Source organism: Taudactylus pleione, unplaced genomic scaffold (assembly GCF_031769625.1).
Source record: "Taudactylus pleione unplaced genomic scaffold, aTauple2 ptg000019l, whole genome shotgun sequence".
Taxonomy (NCBI): Eukaryota; Metazoa; Chordata; class Amphibia; order Anura; family Myobatrachidae; genus Taudactylus; species Taudactylus pleione.
The window spans coordinates 27,776,554-27,803,296 of NW_028284421.1; the positions used below are offsets into that span (position 1 = coordinate 27,776,554).

General features: G+C 45.1%; 1 protein-coding gene across 1 annotated transcript in view; it reads left to right on the plus strand.

Annotated features, from left to right (window-relative positions):
- The window catches only part of CCDC33 (coiled-coil domain containing 33), a 127,898-nt gene that overhangs the window by 81,012 nt on the left and 20,143 nt on the right, over nt 1-26,743 (plus strand). Inside the window, exons 14-19 of the mRNA XM_088443954.1 lie at nt 10,052-10,206; nt 10,293-10,341; nt 13,632-13,827; nt 17,510-17,598; nt 19,427-19,558; nt 20,809-20,887. Of these exons, the coding sequence (XP_088300080.1) occupies nt 10,052-10,206; nt 10,293-10,341; nt 13,632-13,827; nt 17,510-17,598; nt 19,427-19,558; nt 20,809-20,887 (700 nt within the window). The remainder of the gene's footprint in view (nt 1-10,051; nt 10,207-10,292; nt 10,342-13,631; nt 13,828-17,509; nt 17,599-19,426; nt 19,559-20,808; nt 20,888-26,743) is intronic.

The following is a 26,743-nucleotide window of genomic DNA, read 5'->3' on the forward strand; positions in this document are numbered from 1 at the left end:
AAGTGCCTACCTGCAAGGAAGATTAATAGGGACATGCGATCAGTGGCAAACGCAGGGTTTCTAGAGGGGGGTTTCCAAATGCTTGATTTTAGAGCGAGTGTGGCCAGTCCATGAAGAGGGCAGAATTAGTACTTATCCAGCTTTAATATGCGTCATACAATGTGTGTTGTGTGTTATTATTCCAGCATATACAGGATCACAGTAAGTCATTTGATGCGGCAGTAGGGCCATCCTGCCTGAGCTGAATGTATTTATTTTAGTTGTGGGCACCATTCCAGAGCATTGGAGCAAGTCCGGGAGCCTGGAGGAGCAGCAGAAGAACCTAGCACTTCCCTGGACATATATGTACATATTGGGCTCTATAGCAGTGCAACCCTAACAGTGCATGTTTTCCAGATCTCCTAGTTGGTGCACAGATTATTTATTACTGGCTGATACATGTTAAAAGATCCACAGGTGGTGGTAATTATTTCATTTGTGATACTGAGAAGAACATGCAGCACTAGTAGAATTCTATTATATTACTATTTCTACCGTGGTCATGGTATGTGCTGGGGAGGGGGGTTTCCAAGCAGACGAAACCCCACCCTGCGTTTGCCTATGCATGCAATGGCCACCTTATAGCACACTGGGGGGTTCTTCTAATTAGTGACATCATGCCCTTTGTTTCACCCAATTGACGCGAGTGGAGTCATGAAGTCACTGCCACATTTTGCCAATCCTTTGAGCATGGGTAAGAAAAGTAGCAGTTTGAGTTTAGTTCTGAAACTTCCCTGCACAGCTGGTGTACTCTGTAGGCATTGCTGTTTTCTGTAACAATACCTGTGGGAGAGAAGAGAAAGATATACAAGTGAAAGGGGGCATGAAAAAATATCTAGACATGGGTGTGGAGTACATCGGAGAACAGACGCACCTCCTCTATCAATCCTGTATTATAATAAATGTATTATTCTAAGCATTGGCTTTTATTTAAACCCCCAAAAATAATATTTCTCATACAATTGGCATGTTTTTTCATTCAACAAGTGATGTTATCTTTAATAGAAACAGACCATGTTGTTTTAATGATTTATTCAGTTATGTTATGTAATGAAGCCTCTGTCTGCCAAATGTTTTACTGGTGATACATGTGCAGTATCCTGATACCCTAGCGTCAGAGCTAGTGATGAATATTGCACAGCTCAGAAGATGGCTTCTCTTATAATATTGTACAACAAACTGCACTGTGTGGACCAGTATCATAAAATTGAATATAACCCCCCATGATTTGTTTAGTTGAAATTAGGGGTGAGCGGGTTCGGATTTCTGAAATCCGAACCCCCCCGATCCGAGTCCGAGTCAGGCTCGACTTTTCCCGCCTGACTCGGATCTGAAATCGAGGCAAAACGTCATCATCCCGCCTTCCGAGTCTCGCGGGTTTTGGATCCTATATAAGGTACCCGCGTCGGCGCCATTTTCTCACTCGGCTGTGGACAGTGAAGAGGGAGGGTGGGAGTTAGGGCTGTGTAGTGTAGTGTAGTGTAGTGCTGCTGTTGTCCACTACTTCAAAGTCCATAGGGGCTGGCTGTGTTGTGCTGTGCTGCTGTTGTTAATAGGGGCTGTGTCCACTACTTCAAAGTCCATAGGGGCTGGCTGGACTGTGTTGTGCAGTCAGTTCTCCATAGGGGCTGTGTCCACTCCAAAGTCCTGTGCAGTGTCCCAGTCCTAAAGGAGTGCTGTAGTGTTGTCCAGGGGGTGCTCTGTCCATCAGGGGTGCTCCCCCCAAGTGCTAAAAAAATAATATATTTTCTGTGTTTGTGAATTGTGTGCGCAGTAGCCGCACGTGCATCAACAAAGTAGTGCCAAGCGTGCGCCTGTGTCATAAGTAAAGGGCCGGCTGGCTTGACCGTTAAAGGGTGCTGTAACCCCCGAAAGTACACTCCAGTCCAAACCAAAAAAAAATTATTTTCTGTGTTAGTGAATTGTGTGCGCAGCAGCCGCACGTGCATCAACAAAGTAGTGCCAAGCGTGCGCCTGTGTCATAAGTAAAGGGCCGGCTGGCTTGACCGTTAAGGGTGCTGTAACCCCCGAAAGTACACTCCAGTCCAAACCAAAAAAAAAATTATTTTCTGTGTTTGTGAATTGTGTGCGCAGTAGCCGCACGTGCATCAACAAAGTAGTGCCAAGCGTGCGCCTGTGTCATAATTAAAGGGCCGGCTGGCTTGACCGTTAAGGGTGCTGTAACCCCCGAAAGTACACTCCAGTCCAAACCAAAAAAAAAATTATTTTCTGTGTTTGTGAATTGTGTGCGCAGTAGCCGCACGTGCATCAACAAAGTAGTGCCAAGCGTGCGCCTGTGTCATAAGTAAAGGGCCGGCTGGCTTGACCTTTAAAGGGTGCTGTAACCCCCGAAAGTACACTCCAGTCCAAACCAAAAAAAAAATTATTTTCTGTGTTTGTGAATTGTGTGCACTGTGGCTGCACGTGCATCAACAAAGGAGCAGCGCCAAGCGTGCGCCTGTGTCCCATAAGTAAAGAGCCGGCTGGCTCATTTCTTAAAGGGTGGTGTAACCCACAAAGTGCACTACTCTCCAGCAAAAATAAAATAATATTTTCTGTGTTTGTGTGCGCTTTAGCCGCACGTATATATATCAATATAACATAAATGGAGGACCAAACTTTCTCCGATAAAAATAAAATAGGGAAAGATCAAGAACCTCTTCCTCCTAGTGCTGTTGCTGCTGCTGGGAGTTGTTCATCATCCCAGAGAGGAAGTAGGAACATCACTACTTTTACTAAACAATTGACCCTCCAACAGTCCCTAGCGATGAGGATGAAGTACGACAGCAGTCATCCTGAAGCAAAACGTATAACTGAGGCCTTGACTGCTATGTTGGTGTTAGACGTGCGTCCAGTATCCGACATTAGTGCAGTGGGATTTAGACAATTGATGGAGGTAGTGTGTCCTCGGTTCCAAATCCCGTCTAGATTCCACCTGCATCCTCAAAGCAGCAGCGACAAGCGTGCGTCTGTCTGTTAAAGGGTGGTGACACCCTCAAAGTGTTCTACACAAACAATTAAAATATTGTTCTTTTTTTTTCGGTCTTTGTGAAATGTGTGGGCTGTAGCCTCACCTGCATCCTTAAAGCAGCAGCGACAAGCGTGCGTCTGTCTGTTAAAGGGTGGTGTAACTCTCAAAGTGTTCCAAAAAATAAAAAACTATTTTTTTAATGTGTTTGTGACTTGTGTGCGATGTAGCCACACTTGCATCCTCAAAGCAGCAGCGACAAGCGTGCGTCTGTCTGTTAAAGGGTGGTGACACCCTCAAAGTGTGCTACACAAACTTAAAATATTGTTCTTTTTTTTTGGTCTTTGTGAAATGTGTGGGCTGTAGCCACACCTGCATCCTTAAAGCAGCAGCGACAAGCGTGCGTCTGTCTGTTAAAGGGTGGTGACACCCTCAAAGTGTGCTACACAAACAATTAAAATATTGTTCTTTTTTCTGTCTTTGTGAATTGTGTGGGCTGTAGCCGCACCTGCATCCTTAAAGCAGCAGCGACAAGCGTGCGTCTGTCTGTTAAAGGGTGGTGACACCCTCAAAGTGTGCTACACAAACAATTAAAATATTGTTCTTTTTTCTGTCTTTGTGAAATGTGTGGGCTGTAGCCGCACCTGCATCCTTAAAGCAGCAGCGACAAGCGTGCGTCTGTCTGTTAAAGGGTGGTGACACCTCAAAGTGTTCTACACAAACAATTAAAATATTCTTCTTCTTTTTTCTGTCTTTGTGAATTGTGTGGGCTGTAGCCGCACTTGCATCCTCAAAGCAGCAGCGACAAGCGTGCGTCTGTCTGTTAAAGGGTGGTGTAACCCTCAAAGTGTGCTCCACAAACAATAAAAATATTCTTTTTTTTTTTCTGTCTTTGTGAATTGTGTGGGCTGTAGCCGCACTTGAATCCTCAAAGCAGCAGCGACAAGCGTGCGTCTGTCTGTTAAAGGATTACATCGGTGACAGCATCCAAGTAGGCATGTCAGACAGTCCGTACCTGTACTGGCAGGAAAAAGAAGCAATTTGGAGGTCCCTGTACAAACTGGCTCTATTTTACCTGAGTTGCCCCCCCTCCAGTGTGTACTCCGAAAGAGTGTTTAGTGCAGCCGGGAACCTTGTCAGCGAAAGGCGTAGGAGGTTGCTTCCACAAAATGTGGAGAAGATGATGTTCATAAAATGAATGATCAACTCTTCCAGGGAGACCAGCCTCCAGAACGTACAGAGGGACCTGTGGTTCCAGCAGGGACGAATTAATATTCTGTGAGGATGAGGATGTACACACTGAAGAGGGTGAGGAATCGGTGGATGAGGAGGATGAGGATGACATCTTGCCTCCGTAGAGCCAGTTTGTGCAGGGACACATTAATTGCCAGCTTGTTTTGTGGGGGCCCAAACGAACCAATCATTTCAGCCACAGTTGTGTGGCAGACCCTGGCGCTGAAATGATTGATTTGTTAAAGTGTGCATGTCCTGTTTATACAACATAAGGGTGGGTGGGAGGGCCCAAGGACAATTCCATCTTGCACTTCTTTTTTTTCTTTGCATTATGTACAGTTTGGGGCCTAGTTTTTCTAACTGCCATCCTGTCTGCCACTGCAGTGTCACTCCTAGATGGGTCACGTGTTTGTGCCGCCCACTCGTGTCGCTTAGCATAGTCATCCAGCTACCTCGGTGCAACCTTTTGGACATGAAAACACTATTGTGAGGTGTGAGGTGTTCAGAATAGACTGGAAATGAGTGGAAATTAAGGTTATTGAGGTTAATAATAGCATAGGAGCAGAAAAACCTACAAATTCTGTGATTTTAGCTGTTTTTATGCTTTTTTTAAAAAAAATACAGATCCAAAACACAAAACCCAGAACCCAAAACACGGAAGGGTGGTTTTGGCAAAACCAATCCAGATCCAAAACACGAAGAAAGATCCAGATCCAAAACCAAAACACGAAAAGTGGCCGGTGCACACCCCTAGTTGAAATGAAATAAATAATAAAATAGGAACTTTCATTATTACAATATTATTACATTTACATTCTTCTTTGTAAAAATAAAAACAACATAGTTTATATTTATCTTTAAACAACTGGAAACCTACCTGAGTCTGTATCTTCCCCGTTATGAATGCCATTGTCAGTAGAGATTGTATTATTATAATAACGTGAAGTATGTGTCTGACTCTAATGACTAAGCTGAGAGGGAGAGTTTGTACAGGCCTATACACTGAAAAGCCAACACCCTGTATATTGACACTGCATTGTGTGGAATCAATGTCCACCTAGTGGTGGAAAATGGGAATTAAGTTAGAACGATGGATTATAGAGATGTTCAGATTGGAATATTATGTGGAACAAAATGGGGGCCCAGTTTTAGTATATTAAACATATGAACCAAGAGACTATATAGAATAACTCTAATCATTCGTAAAATAACATGAGATTAATTGTATTCTGATGGATTTAGAGCTTGATTCAGACCGGCTCGCTAGATGCGTTTGCACACAGCCAGCATCTGCAAATCCCGGGATCGCACGGCAAGGCATCGGTATGCCCACTATGTCTTAGCATGCGATCGTGGTGTGTAACTAGACGCCCACTAGCCTGTATTAAGACGCCCACTAATGCACATCATTTCACGGAAGTGTATGCAACCATCGGTAACATCGAGTACCATCGGATGCATACACAGCACTTGTGGCTGACCATACCCTACCGCAAGTACTGCGAGCGCTTCAGTGTAAAATTCAGCCAAGTGACGTGTACTATGACACTGCGTTTTAATTATGCACGCCTCTGAAACGGCGTTAAGACGCTCAGGCACGCCTGTGTTCGCACCACCACACCCCCGTTTTCATCAGCCAGCCCCTGTCACCACCCACAAACAGCTTCTAATGTCACTCATTCTAGCAGCTGTCTATGCGCAGAGAGCGAACGATTCCCGATCACATGGACTAGTTTGCGCACTGCGATGGTGTGAATTAGGCCCTTAATCCCAAACCTGATCTGGCTTCATCCTGAGCTTGAATAACTGCAATGCATGTGTTGCGTACTGCATCGTTTTACTGGTGTTTTGATCATACTGTAGGAGACTACAGACATCACAAGTGCTCAGTGCTTTTGTGTCATTTACAAGGATGGCAGCATCAGTATATTCTCTCTTCAGCAAGTGAAAGTGAATATCACCCATACTTACCTACTCTACCAATTTTTCAGGTAGATTGGGTTGATCTCTCGCAACTTACTAGTGTCCCCCAAATCACAGCATTATGGACAGAGGGCGTAGCGGCACCAGTGGGGAGGGAAACAGAGGTATAGGTGGGGAGGGGGCAGAGGCACTGGGGATAAAAAGGGCTGTGGAACATAATTTAATGGGGCAGAGGTACGACTTATGCTGCCGCACATAGACAGCTACATCTGATCCATATCTAATGCTTATACAGGAATATAGCGCTGGTATCCTGACTACATCCCAATCGGTATGTAATGCCGGCGGCTGTTTAGTCGCCGTATCAAATACCGATAGCGGCAGCCCGACGGATCAAAATCCTGACCGCAGCAGGTAAGTACCCTAACCCTCTCCTCTCCCTACCCTAACCCTCCCTTAGTGGTGCCTAACCCTAACCTCACGCCCTAGTGCCAAACCCTAACCTCCCCCCATTAGTGCCTAAACCTAACCCCACCTCCCCGCACCCTAAACCTAACCCTCCCGGATGGTGCCTAACCCTAACCCCCCTAGTGGTTCCTAACCCTAACCCCCCCTTTCCCTACCCTAACCCTCCCAGGGGGTGCCTAACCCTAAGTCCCCCCGGGGGTCCCTTAACCTAACCCTCCCTCTCCGCGGCTAATAGCTAAGACGCCAGGCTTACCTTCGTTCGGTATGCTGGGTGTCGGGATTTTGTAGTGGGGCTAATTGATAGGCATCGGGATTTCAACGCCTATCTTTAGTCCCATGTCAGGATATCAGTGTCGGGATATCGTTGGGCGGGTATCCTGACTACATCCCATATGTACATTCAGGGGGAATCCAGCCCGGTGGCAGACACCCAGAGGCCCAGTGTTCTCTGAGTGGCATCAAGCAAGAAAGCATCAGGCAGGGAGAGGAGCAGGGGAAGAAGCAGAGAGGTAAGGTCAGGTGGTGTAGCATCATGTGGACAGGAAGTTGTGTTGTGTTGCCACAGTGTATACTGCCTCAATGGCAGCAGGCAGTATCTCACACGTTATTCAAAAGTCAAGCAACACGTGCCACAGTGATCCTGGCAGGCGACATCAGAGTCTGTCTGACACCACCTGCAAGGATCACTGCGGAGCGAGTTGCTCGACTTTTGAGTGACACACACACACTCTGTGGACCTCATTCAGAGCCGGTTGTTGCGGCTGCACGGTCGTAAGATAAAAGGGGCCGGATATGCAAATGAAGCGCTCGCAAGTTGCGTCGTTAAGATGTGATTGTTAGCTGGACGAGCGAGGGGAGGATGCGGCCGTAAGACTAAAAATACGCCCCCTTCTCGTTCGCAATACACGTCATCTCCGGGCATATAAGGATTAATCGAGACCATCGGGAACCATCGGAGCTGGTCGTAGAGCTTAAGGTTGACCATACCCTCTCTTTAGCACTACGTTCAAGTCAGTGTAAAAACCTCCCATGTCACATGTGCCATGACACTACTTAGTTAATTATGCACTCCCATAAAACGCCGTTTGCATAGTCAGGCACGCCTGCGTTCGGATCTCCACTCCCCCATTCACAAGCACCTTCCCCTGTTACCACCCACAAACGCCTCATCCTGTCACTCAAACTAACGACCTGGCCAAGTTGAAGGAGAGAGAAATTTCTGATCGTAACAGCTAGTTTGCGCACGCGCATTGCGAATTTTACGCATGCGCAGTTTAGCGAACATCGGTGGCGTACGACCGTGCGGCCGCAACGACCGACTCTGAATGAGGTCCCGTGTGTGGTCCAGATGGCGCCCCCTCTAACCTGTCAGCGCCTGGAGCACAAGCTCCGCCCATGCTATGCCCCTGACCTTATCGACTGTAGTATGTAATATTCCCTAGTGTAGCAGCTAATCTCTCCAGTATGGATCTTAGAGGTGGACTTTATGAAACATATTGGAAGGGAACCTCTGTGGTGGTGTTGGAGAGGCTGCCACCAGATTGTTCTACTATGCAGTGTTTCCACCACTTGCTAAAGTTCATACATGGGAATTCAGGGCCTAATTCAGAGATGGACGCTAATGCCGCTGCTGCATATTTGTATGCAGCGGCTGTGCAAAAATCTGCAAATTCTGCAGCCGCCGGGATTTGTATTGAGACGTCCACCGACTGCTTCGCAAATCCAGGTAACTGTGTACAGACTACAAAGACGCAGCATCAGTCACAGATCAGTCAATAATCGGTCTTCTAAGTAACCCTATGGTAGCACAGAATGTGCACGGGAACTGAGACGCCGGAGCCATTTACTGCATACTGGATCACAGTCTGATGGTAACATAAAATCTGAAAGCAATTGTAACGCGCCTGCGTTTGAGTCACCACTCCCTGTTGCCTGTCTGTCAATCCTGTGAATCCAGGGACAAACGGTCCCTGCCTGCGAGCAACAATGGTAATAAAACATGACACATGCACAGTGCGACTCAGATGCCTGCGCAGATTAACGATAATCTCTCAACTGCGTAAACAGCGGCACTGCATTCATCTCTAAATAAGGCCCTAATTCCCTTATGCCATGAATGTTGCAGATATGTAATGTGAAATACTCATTATAAATAGAGTATATATTTCTGTGTATATTAGAAAGCCATAGTACTGCTTCTTTTTGAGGGAAATGTTGCTGTTTGCTAGAAATCATCTTGCTATTATTACCTTCCATGTAACTCCTTTTGTTTGATATAAAGTTTTGATATAAGGGTAATAAAAGAACGAAATGCAAGTTAAATCGCACCTCACTATTTCCCTATCCATGGGGAAGATGCGTATGTACAGTGCATGTAACTGTATGATACATTAATGACAGTAGCTAGTAGCCAAGGCTGGATGGTTGCAGTGTGCAAGGCCCTGCCCTCTTCCTCTTAGTGATAGTTCCCAGGGAGACTTATTGTTGTGACAACCTGCACGCATAGCAACGTGTCCCAGAAGAATTAAGGTGAACGTGTGTAATGGGAAATTAAAGTAAAATGTAGGCAGACATGGTAAATGGGATATTTCTGAGGGAGATTAAGTGATACTAAGAAGGGGGGGCACATAGGTTTTTAGAGGGAGGAAAAACAGATCTAACCAGGTAGGAAGTTGAACCAAGTAATAAATAACATCGGGGGAAAAAATAAGAACACGGGCAGGAGAGCAGAGGGTGTGTGTAGTTAGCTCTGCTCCTAATTCTGCCCTGAAGCCCATTGACTGTGCTCTTATCCATACTGGCTGCATTACAAAAGGTAAGTAAGATGATAGAGGTGAAGCTGTGGTTGCTATTTGGTAAAGGGAGGAGGGTGTGTGTGTTTGGGTGTAACAGTTATCTCTCTAGGATACTGGGCTGGGTGCTGTTACCTTTCCTCAGTGTAGCGCTGGGAGCACAGCTATGCTATGTGATAAGGAGTAGCACTATCATTAGTAGTACAGTATTTATGATACAATCCACTGCATTCTCGGAATAATAGAGGTTCTGAGCTAGAGTTATGCTGTCATTAGTGGTATGGTGTGTTCAGCTGGACATACAGAACTAGACAGACATACAGCCTATCTTCCCAGTGTAGGGTTAGAGACTCTCCTTTTTTCAAAATACATATGACAGGTAGCACACCAGTCTTGCAATATGCATCTAGCAAAGCTATTTCTCATCATAAATGTATAGGAACTGGCTTACGTTAGTATATTACCTAAGTCCGGAGGACCTACTATCTCTCATGGATGGATAGTTTTTATAGACCATACTCTTCCTCCGTAAGTAATATAATCATTTAGTGTCTTTATTTTTTATTGTATGTAATAGGTTATGTTTTCAGCACTAATCTTAGGATATATCACTGCTGTCTATTTTTAGCTGCAAAAAGATGGGCCTTTTTTGCCCCCCTATAATGCTCTGGCGGATATACTGCCTGACCCATGGATCCAACAGACACCAAAAGAGCAAAAGTCCACACATACAGTGGGGCTTCAAAAACATCCCAACACAAACCTCTCTACAAAATACCTGAGGTAAGATCCTGTAGGTCCTTAGTGCGATGATTTTGCATGGGTACCCTCCGTGAACACCTGAGCTAATCACTGATCTCTTTTTGTAGTAATAATGGGGAACCTCAGGTGGACCCAGTGATGGAGCATCAGGAGCAGGTGAGTACAGACTAATTATTGACTGTATGTGTGTGTTATATATAAATAATATGTACAATTAAGATATTCTAAGATCGTTACAATAAAATAAAGAAAGTATTATTAAAATGTGGGATTATGCCATAGCTGCTCAATTTGGTGTGTTTGATATCTTTCTGGTACTGAAATATTTGCCAGATTTATTTAGAAAGTAGATAATAGAAACCTGTATTAAATACTACAGCCATGGTAAATAAAACTATTTGTCTGCATACATACCGCATGATTTTTTTTTCAATGTATGTAAAAATAATTATCTTGGCAGCTGATTGTAGTCAAATGACCTGGCTACATATACAGAGTAAAGAGCATGGTGGCACAGTGGTTAGCATTGCAGCGTCACAGTGCTGGGTTTGGTTTGGTTCTGATTGTGTAGAGTTTGTAAGATCTCCCTGTGCCTGCATGGATATCCCCTGGGTGTTGAAATATACTGGCATGATTGGCTAAAAGCCTAATTTCTCAGCATATTATACAGATCCCATAGGCCCCTTAGCAACATATGTAAATGAACCGCCTACGATCCATGATAATCAACATTATTAAAGCTAGTCTGCAATGTACTGCATGCATAATACATTTATCTGCTAATATTGTACAAGTGTAAAATATAGTGATACATTAAGATGTTAAAAACATTCCATATATAGCATGTCTCACATTAAAAAGGGAATGGCAAGTATTGCAATGGTGGTGTCCTAAACACTTCTAGTGTTTTGAATTACTTCTACAAGCATGATAATGAACAAACAGATACAGCTGTATTAACTTGAGATGTGCGCAGACCCCGTGTGTGGTTTTGGCCCTGATTCATCGTGTTTTTGTTCTAATTCATCATCGTGTTTTGGTTTTGGATCTAGATTTTTTTTAAATAATAGAATCAGTTAAAATCATGTAATTTGGGCCTATTTTTGTTCCTAAAGTATTATTAACCTCAATAACATTAATTTACAGTCCGTTTTGACCACCTCACAGTTCTCAATATTGTTTTTACCCATTTTTGCCAAAGACTGCAGTGAACTGACTGGCTAAACTAAGCAACAGAGCAGAGGCACAAACCATACTTGCCAACTCTCCCTGATTGTCAGGGAGACTCCCTGAAATAGAAGCAATCTCCCTGTCTCCCTGAAGAGTCTAGTAATCTCCCTATTGCACCTTACCCCCATAATGAAGCTGGTCTATAAAAAAAATCTATACATATAAAAGGGATGATTAGTACCATTTCCCTGCATTGGTTGTAAGTAACCTATAAGGCACAATGGCCCTCATTCAGAGCCGTACGCTCTGAGCAGAGCGCACGCTCTGAATGAGGGCCGCCCTCCATAAAAATGCTCGTATAGCTGTGGGTCACCACCCACAGCCTATACGAGCGTGCAGTTTGATGGCCGCGATGGTCTTGACCATCGCGACCATCGCCACTGCGAGCCGGAGCCTGCAGTTGAGGTTTTCAACCGCAAGGCCCGGAGTGATTTTGGCTCTATCAGAGCCAAAATCACTCCCACTGACATCACTAGTGATGTCAGTGGGCCGGCTTCTAACGGTAGGCGTTCCCTTGGGAACGCCCCCGTCAGGGAGGCACGCCCCCTGCACGCCCACCAAAGGGGGCGTGCTGTCAATCACCATCGACAGCACGCCCCCTTTGATCAGACACAACGAGCGAAGGAAAGTCCTTCGCTCGTCGCGTCTGGCGCATGCGCACGACGGAGCTCCCTCCGTCGTGCGCATGCTCAGTGCAGACCATCGACCCACTTGCGAGCGGACAGCCGCTCGCGAGTGGGTCTGAATCAAATAGATCTAACTGCTTTTGGGCTCATTTACATTTGGATGTAAGTCAGGTTTGTGACACACCAATCAGATGTAGCAGTACATGCCCACATTACAGCCGCGCTCATAGGTGTTGCTTTCACAATCTCCCTGAAATGCTTTTTCAAAAGTAGGCAAGTATGGCCCAAACACATGGCAGTTTATAAGAATATGGGCCTGATTCATTAAGGATCGCTATTGCGAACGCAGTCTCAATGCGAAAATATGCTAATGATTGCAATCGCAATGCCGTCGCAGCCAAACATAAGGACACCCACTTTACCTTACCTTACTTTACCTTACACACACCTACAATACTTTGCAAGTCTGCAAAACCATCGATAACAATCGGAGCCTCATGCACACTTGCACAAGGTTTGACCTTACTCAGGAATTGCTAACCTCATCGCATGCATGGAGAGCCCAAGCTGCGTATGTCATTACAGTGGATAATTTATGCACGCCCCTGTAACAACGTTCAAACACCCTGGCATGGCTGCGTTTCGACGATCACACCCCTGTCACCACCCCCAAATGGTCACTTCCTGTCAATCACTCTGCGATGGGTCTGCGTGGTCTCCATGATTGCAAGTCCCGATCACAGTGGAGTCTTCTCACATGCGCACTGCGATGCATACGCATGCGCAGAATGCAACAATCGTCCGATTGCGTGCATAATCGCAGATGCGATTGATAATGAATCAGGCCCTATAAGAATAAAACAAAGGTATTCTTGGGGTGTTGCGGCCTTAAACAGAGTAGAGTATATATTTTCTTGGGCTATAATAAACAATTTTGGGGAGGAATTCAAGTAGACCGATAATTTTTAAGGCTATTAAAACGCTTGAATTGCCTTTGGGCAATTCATTTAGAGCCCGTTTTATTCGGCCGAAAAATGTTCTGTTTTTCGCGATGTGTGGCCAAGAGAGTAAGTTGTACCTGGTAATGTATGGGAGCAAATGACAGTCCATCATATGGTTTTAAACACTGAAAAAAGGACAAAAAAAATGTTCCAATTGGTTACATTTGTGTGTTTTAACTAATTTGTCTGAACAACCATTTTTGGCTATTTACCAGTGTTTGTGAGCAAATGGACATTACCAGGTTTTCATTCCAACCAGCCAGATTGGACAGATATCTGACAGAAAACTGTATAGTGGATGCCCAGCTTTAGTGTAGATTTAATTCATTATCTCAGAGTCTTTTTGGGGTAAATTATTTGTGTCCTTTCATTTACATATGTTTATACTTTTTCACAATTAAAAAATACACTATGTTGCCCAGTATTTTTATTTTTAAAAGCTATGACATAAAGCATAACATGCTGATTCATTCATACATGGACACCAAGAGATGCAACATATTATGTGTATATGGTTTCTGTAGCATCACAACAATTCAGCTACCTAAAAATAGCTTATTTAAGCAATTTATCTTTATTTCTCCCAAAGGAGCTAGCAAACTACCGACTCGCCATGCAGCGTATGGCGGATGACATCATTGCTCTACGTCGTCAGATGAGTGGACTGGAGGCAGAAAACAGTGCTCTCCGAAGTGAACGTAGTCTCAACCAGGATGTGGGCCGCAGCCTTCTCAGTGACACAGACATCGATGTCATGACCAAAGCTGAAATCGCTGACAGACTTGGTGAGGGAGGACTAACACCTAGCCAGCATTTTGTAGAGACTGTATGGCTCATGTACACTTGGGTGTATGTCTGTTTAATCTGTGTGAAATTTGCATCTCCGTACTGTACACACGCACCAAAGGTACGTATATATACATTCTTATGCAGATGTTATTTACTCTTAAGATGCCTACACACTAGACGATGTGCATACGATGTGATATCATGAAAGATTTCCCTTGAACTCTCCTCGGCAGCTCCTCGGCACTCCAGGACAATGCCAAAAGTGTACAATCTGACCAGTGATCTATCATGCACGATCTAACGATTGCCGATCTTTGGATCGTGCGCGATGGGCTGTCAGAGACACACAGGTGCATGGATGGACCTTAAGTAACCTTAGCGTTTCTCACCATTCACCAAGTCAATGGTGGGAACCGCTCATTGGCTGAGAGATGGAAGGCTCGACTCTCTCAGCCAATGATCGTTCAGCACCGGGATTTCTATAGTGAAATCCTGTCTCTGAGCCGTCATTCGGGTAGTAACATCCTTAGAGGACAGAACTTGTTCTTTGATCCGGGTCATTGCATTTTTTGTTCTGCCAAGACTGTGGATGCCTACTTTGGAGCAAAGAGGACATTATCCATGATTACAGTAGGAAGAGGTAAGTATTGTACTCTCATGGTGTGTGTGTACTGTCTTTATTTTAATATTTATATTGCAGTAGAACTACAAGTACCAGCGGGCACGTAATGACCTGCATGCTGGTACTTGGCGTTCTCCAAGTACCATCATGTGGGGGAGGCTTGCTGGGACCTGTAGTTCTACTGCAAAATACATATTTTTACTTCTATTTTTTACACCACCTTTACACTATCAGCCCAGGCTTGGGCTGCTCTGGAGAGGGGGAAACCTTTATTGGGGGGGTCCCCACCTCCCCACGGATCCCCGGCCTGGGCTGACTAGCGGCCAGGGGTAATGCTTTGGCCGGGGTACGCGGTGAAAGAGTTCCCCTGGCTGTGGCATTACTCCGCTGCTAGAAGGAGCTTGGTGCTGGTTAAGGTTAATACAGGGGACCCCTACTCTTTTTGTCCCCTGTATTTCCAAAACCAGGACTGGCTCAGCTGAGCCCAGTGCTGGTTGTGCTAAATAAAGGGGACCCCTACGTCTTTTGTTCCCTGTATTTTGACAACCAGGACTGGCTCTGAAAAGCCGGGTGTTGTTTGTGCTAAATACAGGGGGATTCCTATGTTGTTTGTCCCTTGTATTTTCACAACCAGGACCTGCTGTGAAAAGCCCGGGGCTGGTTGTGCTTTAGGGGGAGGTGGGCCACGTCATTTTTTAAAGTCATTTAACACTGTTTATTAATTTTTTTTAACACGGATTCATGGACAGATCTCACTGCTCTGTCCATGCGTCTGTGTCTTATTGATTTTTTTTAACACAGGTGCTTGCAGTATGGATCGCACTGATCCATGCGTGCATCTGTGTCTTAGTGCTTGCAGCATGGCTCTCACTGATCCGCATATGCAAGTGACGTTGGCATCGTATGCAGGTCCGAACGACATGTCGTTCAGGGATAAACACTGAACCATATGCCGCCGGATCACGTACGAGATTGACAGATCTTGCCTGAAGTAGGCAAGATCTGAAGATACGACGTACAACTCGTGGGTGGGCGCATCGGCATTGTTATCGTGAGTGGACACTCACGATTTGCACATATTTTGCATGAATTGTCGTTTCAATGCATCGAAATCTGGCAAATCATGCAAAATATCGTCTAGTGTGTAGGCAGTGGCACCTTTACACTCCGTACATAGAATGGGAGGAGATAAGGGGTGGGCGATGGAAGACCATGTACAGTATGGGCGTGTCCACGTAAATGTGACTAAGGTAGACCTGGAGGCAGACGTAAGGACGTATCGTTTGTGGGTTCCTGAAGGCTGATGCAGCTGTATGCAGTGATGATGACAATCAGCAGGTCGAGCTCTGCAAACATTGACATCTCTAGCTGATATGGTAGTACTTAATTCATCAGTGTGGCTGCTATATAATGTGAAGTCACAGTCATCTATTCACTTTCCTATCATTTCATCTTGTTTAGAGTGCACTTCATGACCATATTGTATTATTTATAAATAGTGTAATGCGACTTTCGCATTTACTTATTACACTGTCAATTGTTACTCTATCCTATCTCTACACTATGGTGATGCACGAGTGTACACACTTGTTACTACTCAGATAAACCTGGCACATGTGCTAGCGATGTAAAGAAGGATGCTTCATGAGATGCTGCCAACTAAACATATGCACTGCAGTTATTCGTCCAAGCCTTTCTTGCAGCTTATGATAGGGGTGCAGATAAGTCTGACTTTACATGCGCCTCTATGTGAGTGTAACCAATCAATGTTGGTTCTCAGGATATTTTCTATTGACTGTGTTTGGATTAATGAACTGTGGGCCTAATTCACTATGGATCGCTATTCTGCTTATACGCATGCAATGCAGTTGCTAAAATCAGCGGTGACATGTAAATGTTTGCATTCGCATTGTGATCGCAGCCTGACATAAGGACGCCCACTTCCCCTTACTCAAATCCGTATACTTGGCCAACATAGAGAAACAATCGGTTACATTGAGTAACATCAGCCAGTTAATGAAGCCCTGACCTTACTTAGGAATTGCTTCAGCGCACGCTAATAGGCCTCAGGTATCGCAGTGGATAATTTATGCAATGGCGATGAAATGTACTGGTATGCCTGCGTTCGGCCAACCAATCCCCCGTCACCACCCACAAACGGCACTTCCTTTCCACTACTCTGCCATGGGTCTGTGTATCCTCTGCGATCGCTGTCCCGATTGCAGTGGCTAGTTTGCGCACGCAGTACGCAACAATTGACCAATTACGTGCGTATAAGCAACTGTTAGCCTACTTCAGACCCATTTGTTAAGCTGTGGATGCACGCTAGGGGCGATTAGCGCACATTTGCGCAGGCGTATGCGTCAATATACGCATGCGCGAACCAGTCACTGCGGCCGGGAATTGTGCGCTCGTAGTACACAGACTGGACGCTAATTTGAGTGACAGCGCCGTTTGTGGGTGGAAACGGGAAGGTGCTCCTGAATGGGGGAGTGGATGTGCGGACGCAGGCGTGTCTGGACGTCTAAACGCTGTTTTAGGGGTATGCATAATTAGCAAAGAAGCGTCATTGTTCACGTCACTTGGTTGTTTATTAGCCAGCACTGATCGCAGTGCTTGCGGTGGGGTAGGGTCTACCTCAAGCGCTGCGTGCAGCTCTGATAGGTCTCGATGTTACCTATTACTCAGACGCTTCCTGGAGATGACGTGTGCTAAGTAAGAAAGGTGGGCAGCTTTATACCGGCGTGCATTCGCTCTGCCGTCGCTCTCTAAGGCATAGAGGGTGTCCTTCCACCAGACCGTGCGATCGCGGCATTTGCATACCCGGCCCCTTTTAGCTGCGTGTGAGCGCAGCCTAGTGTCCGGGTCTGAATCAGGCTCTGTGTTCCTTGCTGAATCAGGCCCTGTATTCACTGCACTGTAGTATGGAGTGCACATTAATCTCAGTTGATATATATCTTTTTAACATTACTTACCTAGCACAGGATGACAATAAAGAAAACATGCTACTCTGGTACTGGTGAATGACGTTTCTCTCCTGTATCTTACCCTCCTAGTGACTGTTAAACAAAAGTTGGCAAGTGAAACATCTGAGCTCCGCAGTATGAGAGACAGGGTCCAGCAATTGCAGAACGAGTTAGTCAGAGTGAGTACCGCAGCTATCAACCATAATAAAAATAAAATTTTCCTCTATTATTACTCAAATAAATACAGTATTGAGGGGTCTATTTACTAAGCAGTGTTAGGAGACAGAGTGAAAAGTGATAAGGTGCCAGCCAATCAGCTCCCAACTGTCATTTTTCAAACACAGCCTGTGACATGGCAGTTAGGAGCTGATTGGCTGGCACCTTATCACTTTTCACTCTGTCTCCTAACACTGCTTAGTAAATAGACCCCATAGTCATCTGTGAAGAAAACTACAGGCACTACTGAATTATACATAACATGCACCTCAACAGTGTTTTGGGCCCATGTTGTGAACCCTGATTTTTTTTTACCGTACCTGAAACATCCTAGATCTTTACATCTCATATGCAAGCAAAGTGTCATTAACAATTATTGTCACCTTTTACATTTTTATAAAATGTCCAATGAACTATGGGCCTGATTCTGACCCGGTCGCAAGCGCTGAGCGCTCGCAACCGGGTCGATAGTGGCCCCAAGCGCATGCGCACGACAGAGCCGGCTCCATCGTGCGCATGCGTGACACCCGGATAGCAACGGGCAATCCGTCGCTCCGGGTCTCGCACCAAAGGGAGCGTGCTGTCGATGTTGAGTGACAGCACGCACCCTTTGGTGGGCGGGCCGGGGGGGTGGCTGCCCAGACGGAGGCGTTCCCATGAGAACGAATACCGTCTGGGGGCGGCCCCATTGACATCACAAGTGATGTCAGTGGGAGAGCTTTCGGCTCTGTTTGAGCCGAAAGCTCTCTGGGACTTGCGGCCACGAGACCCTACCACAAGGGTCTTGTCGCAAGCCTGATGGTCGCGATGGTCTTGACCACCGCGACCATCATCCTGGCCGCTCGCATTAGCTGTGGGTGGCAGCTAATAAAAAAAAAAAAAGACGCCCTGATTCAGAGCGAGCGCTTTGTCAGAGCGTCCAGCTCTGAATCAGGGCCTGTCTCTCTAGTTGGCAGCACTGGGTGACTACAGAAACGCAGTGAATGTGCTGCACAAGCCACCTTGGTGTTGTATCCATGTCAGCTAGAAGCGCGTCTAAGTATGCAGAGAAATCCAGAGAGGTGCACTGTACATACGTGTCACATCAAAGTCCAACCTCTTAACAATATATTATAAACCCACCACTTTTCTTACATTAAGCTTTCCAGCTATTCTGAAAAACACTATGTGGGGTATATTTACTAAAGTGAGAGTTTTTAGAAGTGGAGATATTGCCCATAGCAACCAATCAGATTCTACTTGACATTTAACCTGCACCTTCTAGAAGATAATAGATAGAATCTGATTGGTTGCTATGGGCAACAACTCCACTTCTAAAAACTCTTACTTTAGTACATATACCCCATAGGGTCTTTATTGTTCTGGTTCTTGTTTGATTGTTACAATGTGCAAAGTGCAGATGGATATCTTGTACATAAATGGAGGCATATGGCACTACCGTATAGCGCTTCATAAATGACATCTATTGTACCTTAGTGTCTGACTATAAATTAGTTCATCTTTTGTTGAGTCAGTAGTGAAGCTGAAGCTTAATGTTATCAGCCATAAACAGCCCTAGAATAACAAGCAAATGACATGGTTCAATTCTGCTCCAGTTTATGTGCAATCAAGAATTGTATTATCTTAGCCATTAACCAACTAATACACTAAAATCAGTCAATAGGAATCTCATTATAAATAATGCAGTGCATCCCCTTATAAGGAGATTGCACTCATGTGACTCAGAGTATTGATCCATATGAGTGAGCTTCCTTTAGTATTACTATTGCTAATGTTGTAATGAATTTGCAGAGAAATGATCGTGAGAAGGAGCTACTTCTGCTACAGAGAGCGCACCAACAGCAGCAGGCTGTGCTCAGCCAATACCACCATAGACTGAGGCGGGCAAAGGCCTTACAGGACACTGTGCGAAAGCAGGAGAAGGTGAGGTGCAGCCTAATTAGATTCCATGTAATGATAAAGTACAGCAATGCCAGAGTGTGGACTGCAGTGAGAAAAGTCCCTATAAATACAACTCTGGGTAAAGTAGACATGCCCAGTGTGACTGTACTCAAAGATTGCATCAGAGAAAATAAAGGTTTGCGTATATAGGACAGCTCTACAGACCACTTGCCATATCTCTTTTACACTGAATATAAGTCCCACTCCTTGTGTAAATTATCTTCTACAATTTAGGCCAGCCCCTTCCTAGCTAAGGTAACATTTCTTAACACACAAGTTAGTTTTTGTTTCTCTTCTCCTTTAGGGGCCCATTTATTAAGGATCGCATTTTGCAATGCAATCAGGGCATGCAGTACCGCCCATGATCGCATTGCAAAATGCGATCATACCGGCCGAATGTATGACCCGGCACATGCAGGGAGACGGGCTCCGAAAAGAGCCCATCCCTGCAATGTGGCCGGAGCGCATTCCGGGCTACTGCGCATGCGCAGTCCCGAGGACTGCACATGAGCGGCGCCCATTGCCGGCGGAGGGATCTGGAAGATCCCTCCGCCGGCTGAAATGCGGTAAGTGCCCATAGGACACAGCGGCTAATGCTATCTTCAGCTTCGCATTCCCGATATTGATACATTTGGCAGCATCCCATCCCCCATAGAAACCTATGGGGAGGCGGCTGCCGGCGGCAATGGAGGGATCGCAGCAGGTACTGGAGATACCTGCTGCGGTCCCTCCTTTATACATCCGGGGATACTTAGTATTTGAGGTAAACCCCCGAAAACAGGCGTTTTCGGGGAATTTACCTCAAATGCACTTTGATAAATGGGCCCCTTATTCATTTACAAAAAGGCTCCAAATACACCTTGCACAGAGAAATACATGCTACAAACTCAGCCTCTGCCTCCCACTAGGGCCCTAACTGTGCGGAGTTTGTATATTCTCCCTGTGCTTGCGTGGGTTTTCTCCGGGTGCTCCAGTTTCCTCCCACACTCCAAAAATATACTTTTAGGTTAATTGGCTCCCCACAAAATTGACCGTAGTGTGTATGTTTGTGAGCATGTAGTAGGGACTATAGATTGTAAGCTCCACTGGGGCAGGTACAGATGTGAATGGTAAGATATTCTCTGTAAAGCGCTGCGGAATATGTGTGCGCTATATAAATAATAACTAATAAATGTAGACATAGGCCAACTGTGCCTAATGCTAAATGTAGCCCTGGGTTTATCCTTATCCAGGTGATTCAGAAGATGGAGAAGCTGCTGGACAGTAAAGTCAGAGAAGAGAAGAGGAGCCGTGTAGATGGAGGCGATAGAGGTGACATTGATAAGAGTGACATGTGACACTGTGATTTAGAGGGTTTCTATTGTTCCCTTGCATTACCAAGTAATGTAAGGGAACTATAGCGACTGACCAGGAAACAGTTTGAAATGGGCAGAGGCAAGAGTATTGTGACCTAGAAGAGACCACCAATCATATTCTGCCTGCTCCAGACAACAGCCAATCATATATCATAAAAGATTAAGGTGTATATACAAAGTAAGAAGCATTAAGATAATCTAAATACAATGACATACAATACTATGAGGTGGATATGTGCCTCCTCAGTATTGTGTAGGGCTGTCACTTACATACTATAAAGGCACATATACAGTGTATGGACCTGTTGCACAGTGGCACAGCAATTTTGCATAGCATAGATTATGTGTAATCGCTCTGTGCATGCCTATATGCACCTGTGCAGATTTGCGTAGCTCTGGCACTTATGCCCATTTGCCCCTGGAGAGGTGGGGACAGTTAAGGGTAAGGGAATTGTAACATAGGTTGAGTACATTATAATGCTTTCATGTATACATCTGTGAAAGCCATATTTGCAGGTGGTAGAGAGCAGGTGCAAATTCATGGTGGTGACTAGCAATAGCAAACTGCTTGTGATTGGCTGATTGTGAATGCGATGCTGATAGGTGCTTTTTTTCGTTGCTTGTGTATACATAAAGTTTTTTTGCTTTAGAAACATTTTTCTTTATTCATACATGAGATGGAGAGTTATATCTGATGCATTAAATACGTTTTATTGAAATCTAATAGCAAATGCATATTTTGCATGCAATATAAATGGTTAAAAACAATTGCTGTACATGACATACAGTATGTCTGCCATAAACCTGCCACATATACTACTGTTGGAGACCTGCACTCATCTTGAAATAGCAGCAAATTTGCATAGGCAATTTCCAGTTACCATCTTTTTTGGTGAAACCCTGCGATGTGGGGCACAATCTGTGTCAGGCCCAATGAGTATGTAATTAACTATATGAAAACATACTTTGGTACAAAAATGTTCTGTCTGTAATTTCTTCCCAAAACACAGCTACTTGTTAGACTTGTCCTGACAAATGTACCAGATGTGTGCCAAAACTTAATTGTAGATTTAAATCATTTTCGTGATGGCCTTTAAGTGCGCAGATATTTTTCATATTCATACTGATCCACTACTATGTCTAAGGACTAAAGTTTTGCACCAGCTCAGTGCTGGTGGAAATGGGGCTGGTGAAGAGGGTTATATTTATTATATATTATATTATATTATATTTATCAAGTAGTGAAGTAGCAAAATCTCCCATTTTCTGTGATTTTGCAATCTGGTTTTTTTTAATGTTCTTAAAGGCTTTTTAATAAAATATTTACTTTAATAAGATTGACGTTTTGAAAACCGCTGACAAAATCACAGTTAATTTTACATTTTTCTACATCGCTACTTGCAAAATAAATTAACTCTGGGTCTCCTCCTCTACACCCATATCCTCCTATACTTTTTAATGAGACCAAATCGTTCCCATGCACAGTGCATTATGTAAAACACAATCATTAAATAATTAAAAGACAGAAAGTACCAATGCCCCAAATCCTCAGACAGTACCAATGCCCAGCCTAGGCTTAGTTCCACTATAACAGGGATTGATATGTAAGCATCTGTTGAAGGGCATAAGAAATGAAAATAGAAGACAGGATAGTGACATATACAGAATATATGTGTGCTATATATCCCTTTATCCATAATCAATTATTTTGGCCTTTTTATGATACAGATGAAGCAATCTTTTTATCTAGAAGTCCCCTTAGATATGACTTTCTTTAGCTGGGTGAGAGGAGACATTAATCTTAGTACTGAATGACTGAGCAGTGTGAGCAATAGCACTATAATAAGGGATAATACAGATGAAAGGGAGCACGAGTAGTGACAGCACTAAATGAGGACATTACAGCACATGTTTAGCCAAGAAACATTTGAATAAATCACTTTAAATGCATTTCTGACTACAGAAGAGTAGTTTGCCTTGTGTATATCAGTGTATATCAGGCAGTATTATATGTACGCAGCATGCTCACTCACTGGTTAATTATATGAGCTATAATGCATAATATACAGTATAATAAAAGCAATCACCCTGGTAACTAAAAAAAACACGTATGGGTCGACAGTTCTGTGAAGGAATAAGGTGACTAGAGAAAGAAAACCTAATGGGTGAGTTATATTCTGTGACATAATATTGGTGAGTGAGAATGGGAAAAGGCTTTTCAGTGCGGAAAAGAATAAGAAAAGAAAGAACATTAGACAGTGTGAATCGTTTTTTGAAGTGATGTGAGTGAGGGTTATTGCTTCCCTTTATAGTCAGAATTCAGTTTTAGAATAATTAAACAGCGTCCGGTAGTGCAGTGTGCAGCTTATCCTTAGTAGGTCAAATTCATTGTGGGTTACCCATGCAGTGCTGGACTGGGGTATGAAGGACCCACCGAGGGAATGCTGTGGCAGGGGCTCATGCTTAATCGGTGAGGCCAGCCACTAGGCCTTAGAGAGTGGTGCTGTTGCCCAGAGCGCAGGGCCCTAGGGGAAGCACCATCACTGCCCCACAGCCCATACATCTGGCTAGAAAGGTGCCTAGAAACTGGAACTGCACCCTGCGGTCAGTAGCACTGCTGCAGTGCTGCTCAGAGAGTCCAAAGGCAGGGCCGAAACTAGGATTTTAGTCACCCGGGGCAAGGCAGTAATTTGGCGCCTCCCCCTCCATGTTTTGATATTACTGATTGTTTTACTGCACCCCCCAAACACCCTCTCTTTACAATAATTTTACTTACCCATAAAAGCACAGAAAAACCCTCTCACCTCACAGCCCTCCTCATCACAGCCTCACACTGCAAAGCCCTCATCACAGCCCCTCCCTGCAAAGCCCTCTTCACAGCCCTCCTCATCAAGGGTCCCTCACACCACAGCCCCTCACTACACAGCGCTGCCTCACTACACAAAGACACTCACTAAACACAGCCCCTCACTATACACAGCCCCTCACTACACACAGCCCTCCCTGCAAAGCCCTCATCACAGCCCTCCTTATCAAGGGTCCCTCACACCACAGCCCCTCACTACACAGCGCTGCCTCACTACACACAGCCCCTCACTACACAGCGCTGCTTCACTACACCCAGCCCTCCCTCACTGCACAGACCTCCCTCACTGAACAGCCCCCCTCACTGAAAAGCCCCTCTCATCTCCCCACCAGCAACAGCATACTTACCTGCTGGCTCTTGCACAGCAGCGGACTGGAGGCGGCGGCAGCGTCGTGTGGACTAGAGCCGCTTTAATTGTGATGGACGGGCCTAACGCCACGGCCATCCTCAGCGCAGGGCACTGTGAGTATGGACGGGGAGAGATGTCAAGAGACACTGCAGGAGACAGGGGAGGGGGGCTGTCTGCTGCCATGTGTAATGGTAGTGGTGCGCACAGCAGAGGAAGAGCCGGGCCCAGCGCTACTGATACTTGTGGCACCAGAGTGGACATCAGTGAGGTGCCCGGTGCACATGACCCCTCAGCCCCCCCCCTAGTTGCGGCCTTGCCAAAGGGCATGCACCCTGCAGTATGTAGAGCACCCAGATCATCCAAGCAGCTCTCTATTCTCCTGCCAGTGGCCCCCGACCCTCATGTGACATCACGTGTTCAGGGGTGGGGCTGGCACAGGATGACAGTGAGCACTGCCCTGGCACTGCCAGCCAAAAGGCTTGGCCAAGTATTACAGAGGACATGGTCTGCAGACAATATGAATAGTACAGTGCATGGTCTGGACCCCTTTATAATAATATATAGTAAATACTGATAGCTCATAGTTTATAATCTATTAGATTATGCACAGTGATGAGGGTTCAGGCAGGGGGCCGGCTCTGCTGCTCTCCCACCCTTACCTGTCAGCGGCAGTGTCATTGTCTCCTCAACCCTGCACATGCTGCTGTATGCTGGGCTGCGCTGGGACCAGGGAGGCTGCTGCTGCTGATCAACAGCAGCCTCCTCCTTCTGTATGCGGGGGGGGAAGCAATCACACTGTTCGCACTCCCCCACCAGGATTTGCCCCTGGCTGTGGGGCATAATGACGCACCCCCCTGTGGAGTGCGGCGCTGCCGTGCTTCGTGGCGCTGTGAAAACAATTTTCTTAATTATTTTTTTAAAAGGAGGCATGGCTAGGCCTACGGACATAAGGCCATGCTCTCCAAAATTACTGGGGCCCGGCAAGGCTAACTACGACCCTACATGTTTTACAATACTTAACTCTCCGGAGTCCTGCATCGGCAGTAGCAGCACTTCACAAATCAGAGAAAATGGCGCGGCAACCATTTCCCGTCGATTTGAGCATACACAGTAAATGAATCGCCAGGAAAATGGTCTCCACATAATTTTCCCAGAGACGTGTGTGCAGTAGACTCTGGTAAAGATGGTAAAATGGGGGTTGTGAAAAATCCCCATTTTTTGCCCCCGAAAATATAGAGGGGCTAATTAGCTACCGGCCAAAATAAAATATGAACATCTAAGATTGAAATATACACCATACAAATAGCTGAGATTGGCTGATGTCATTAATATACAGTAGCTCCTGTACACATCTTACACTCCCCAATTCATCTTCCTCGCAAAGCTGCGCAATTTGCTGAAGAGGATGGCTATCACCTTTTGAATAACACCAAATTTACAACTACATTCTTAGTTAGCTATACGCTATATTTAAATATTATTTTGTCAGAAGAAAACATTAGAGGGTGATATATCCAATCTTTTGAGAGAGATAACCAACTGCTTTTGATTGACTGGAGGGAAAATCTTGGTTTAGTTTCTATAGACACAAACAAGCACACATGTTAATTCATGCTCCTGCTCTACAAGGTACCTAACCCTCTAATAGAGTAACAATGTATAATTTGAGTTCATGTAAAGAAGCTTGTTAGTTATCCAGCTGTCCCGATGAGGTGTTGTGGGAAGTTCTTACAGTAACTAGCAGATGGCTGTGGTGATGTGACCATGTTATTTATGTATACTGTGCTACAGTAATATCTGGGTAGCCTGATAGAGCTGCATGAGGAAGAGCTGCATGAGGTTATCTTTGCAGTCTTCCGCACATTCTCCAGAAGCCAAACTCTACTTTAGACTCCACAAACATCATTACAGGCCAAGATCAAACATGTCCGTTGTATAACCTTCGCTACCAGCACATGTGCATGCATAGGCACTGTGCTCTGTGTTTAGCAGCTTTATATGGGGCACTACAAATGTATTAGCCTTGTGCAGTGGTTCCCAAACTTTTTTGAATCCTGGCGCTGTAGGTTTATGGATTGAAAGATCTACAGTAAAAAGGTAGACAATGTCTAGATAGACATGTTAGACAGGCAATAGGTCGACAGGGACCAAATGTCGACACACTAAAGGTCGACATGTAAGAAGGTCAACATGTTAAATGGTCGGCAGAGTCAAAAGGTTGACATGCATATAGTCGACATGAAAATGGTCGACACATTTTTGTTTTTTTTCTAACCCTAATCTTCACCCTAACCTTCCCCTTGATGCCTAACACTCCTTCCTCGTGCCTAACCCTAAACATTGGGGTAGGTGCCTGACCCTAACCATCCTTTCTAGTGTTTAACCCTAACTATCCAGTAAGTGCCTAACTCTAACCCTCCCTCCTGGTGCCTAACCCTAACTGTTGGAGTAAGTGCCTAACCCTAACCCTCCGGTAAATGCCTAACCCAACCCTAAAAAAACAAAAAAATAATGTGTCGACCATTTTCATCTCGACCATCTGCATGTTGGCCTTTTGACCATGGCGACCATTTGTACCTGTCGACCTTCTTACATGT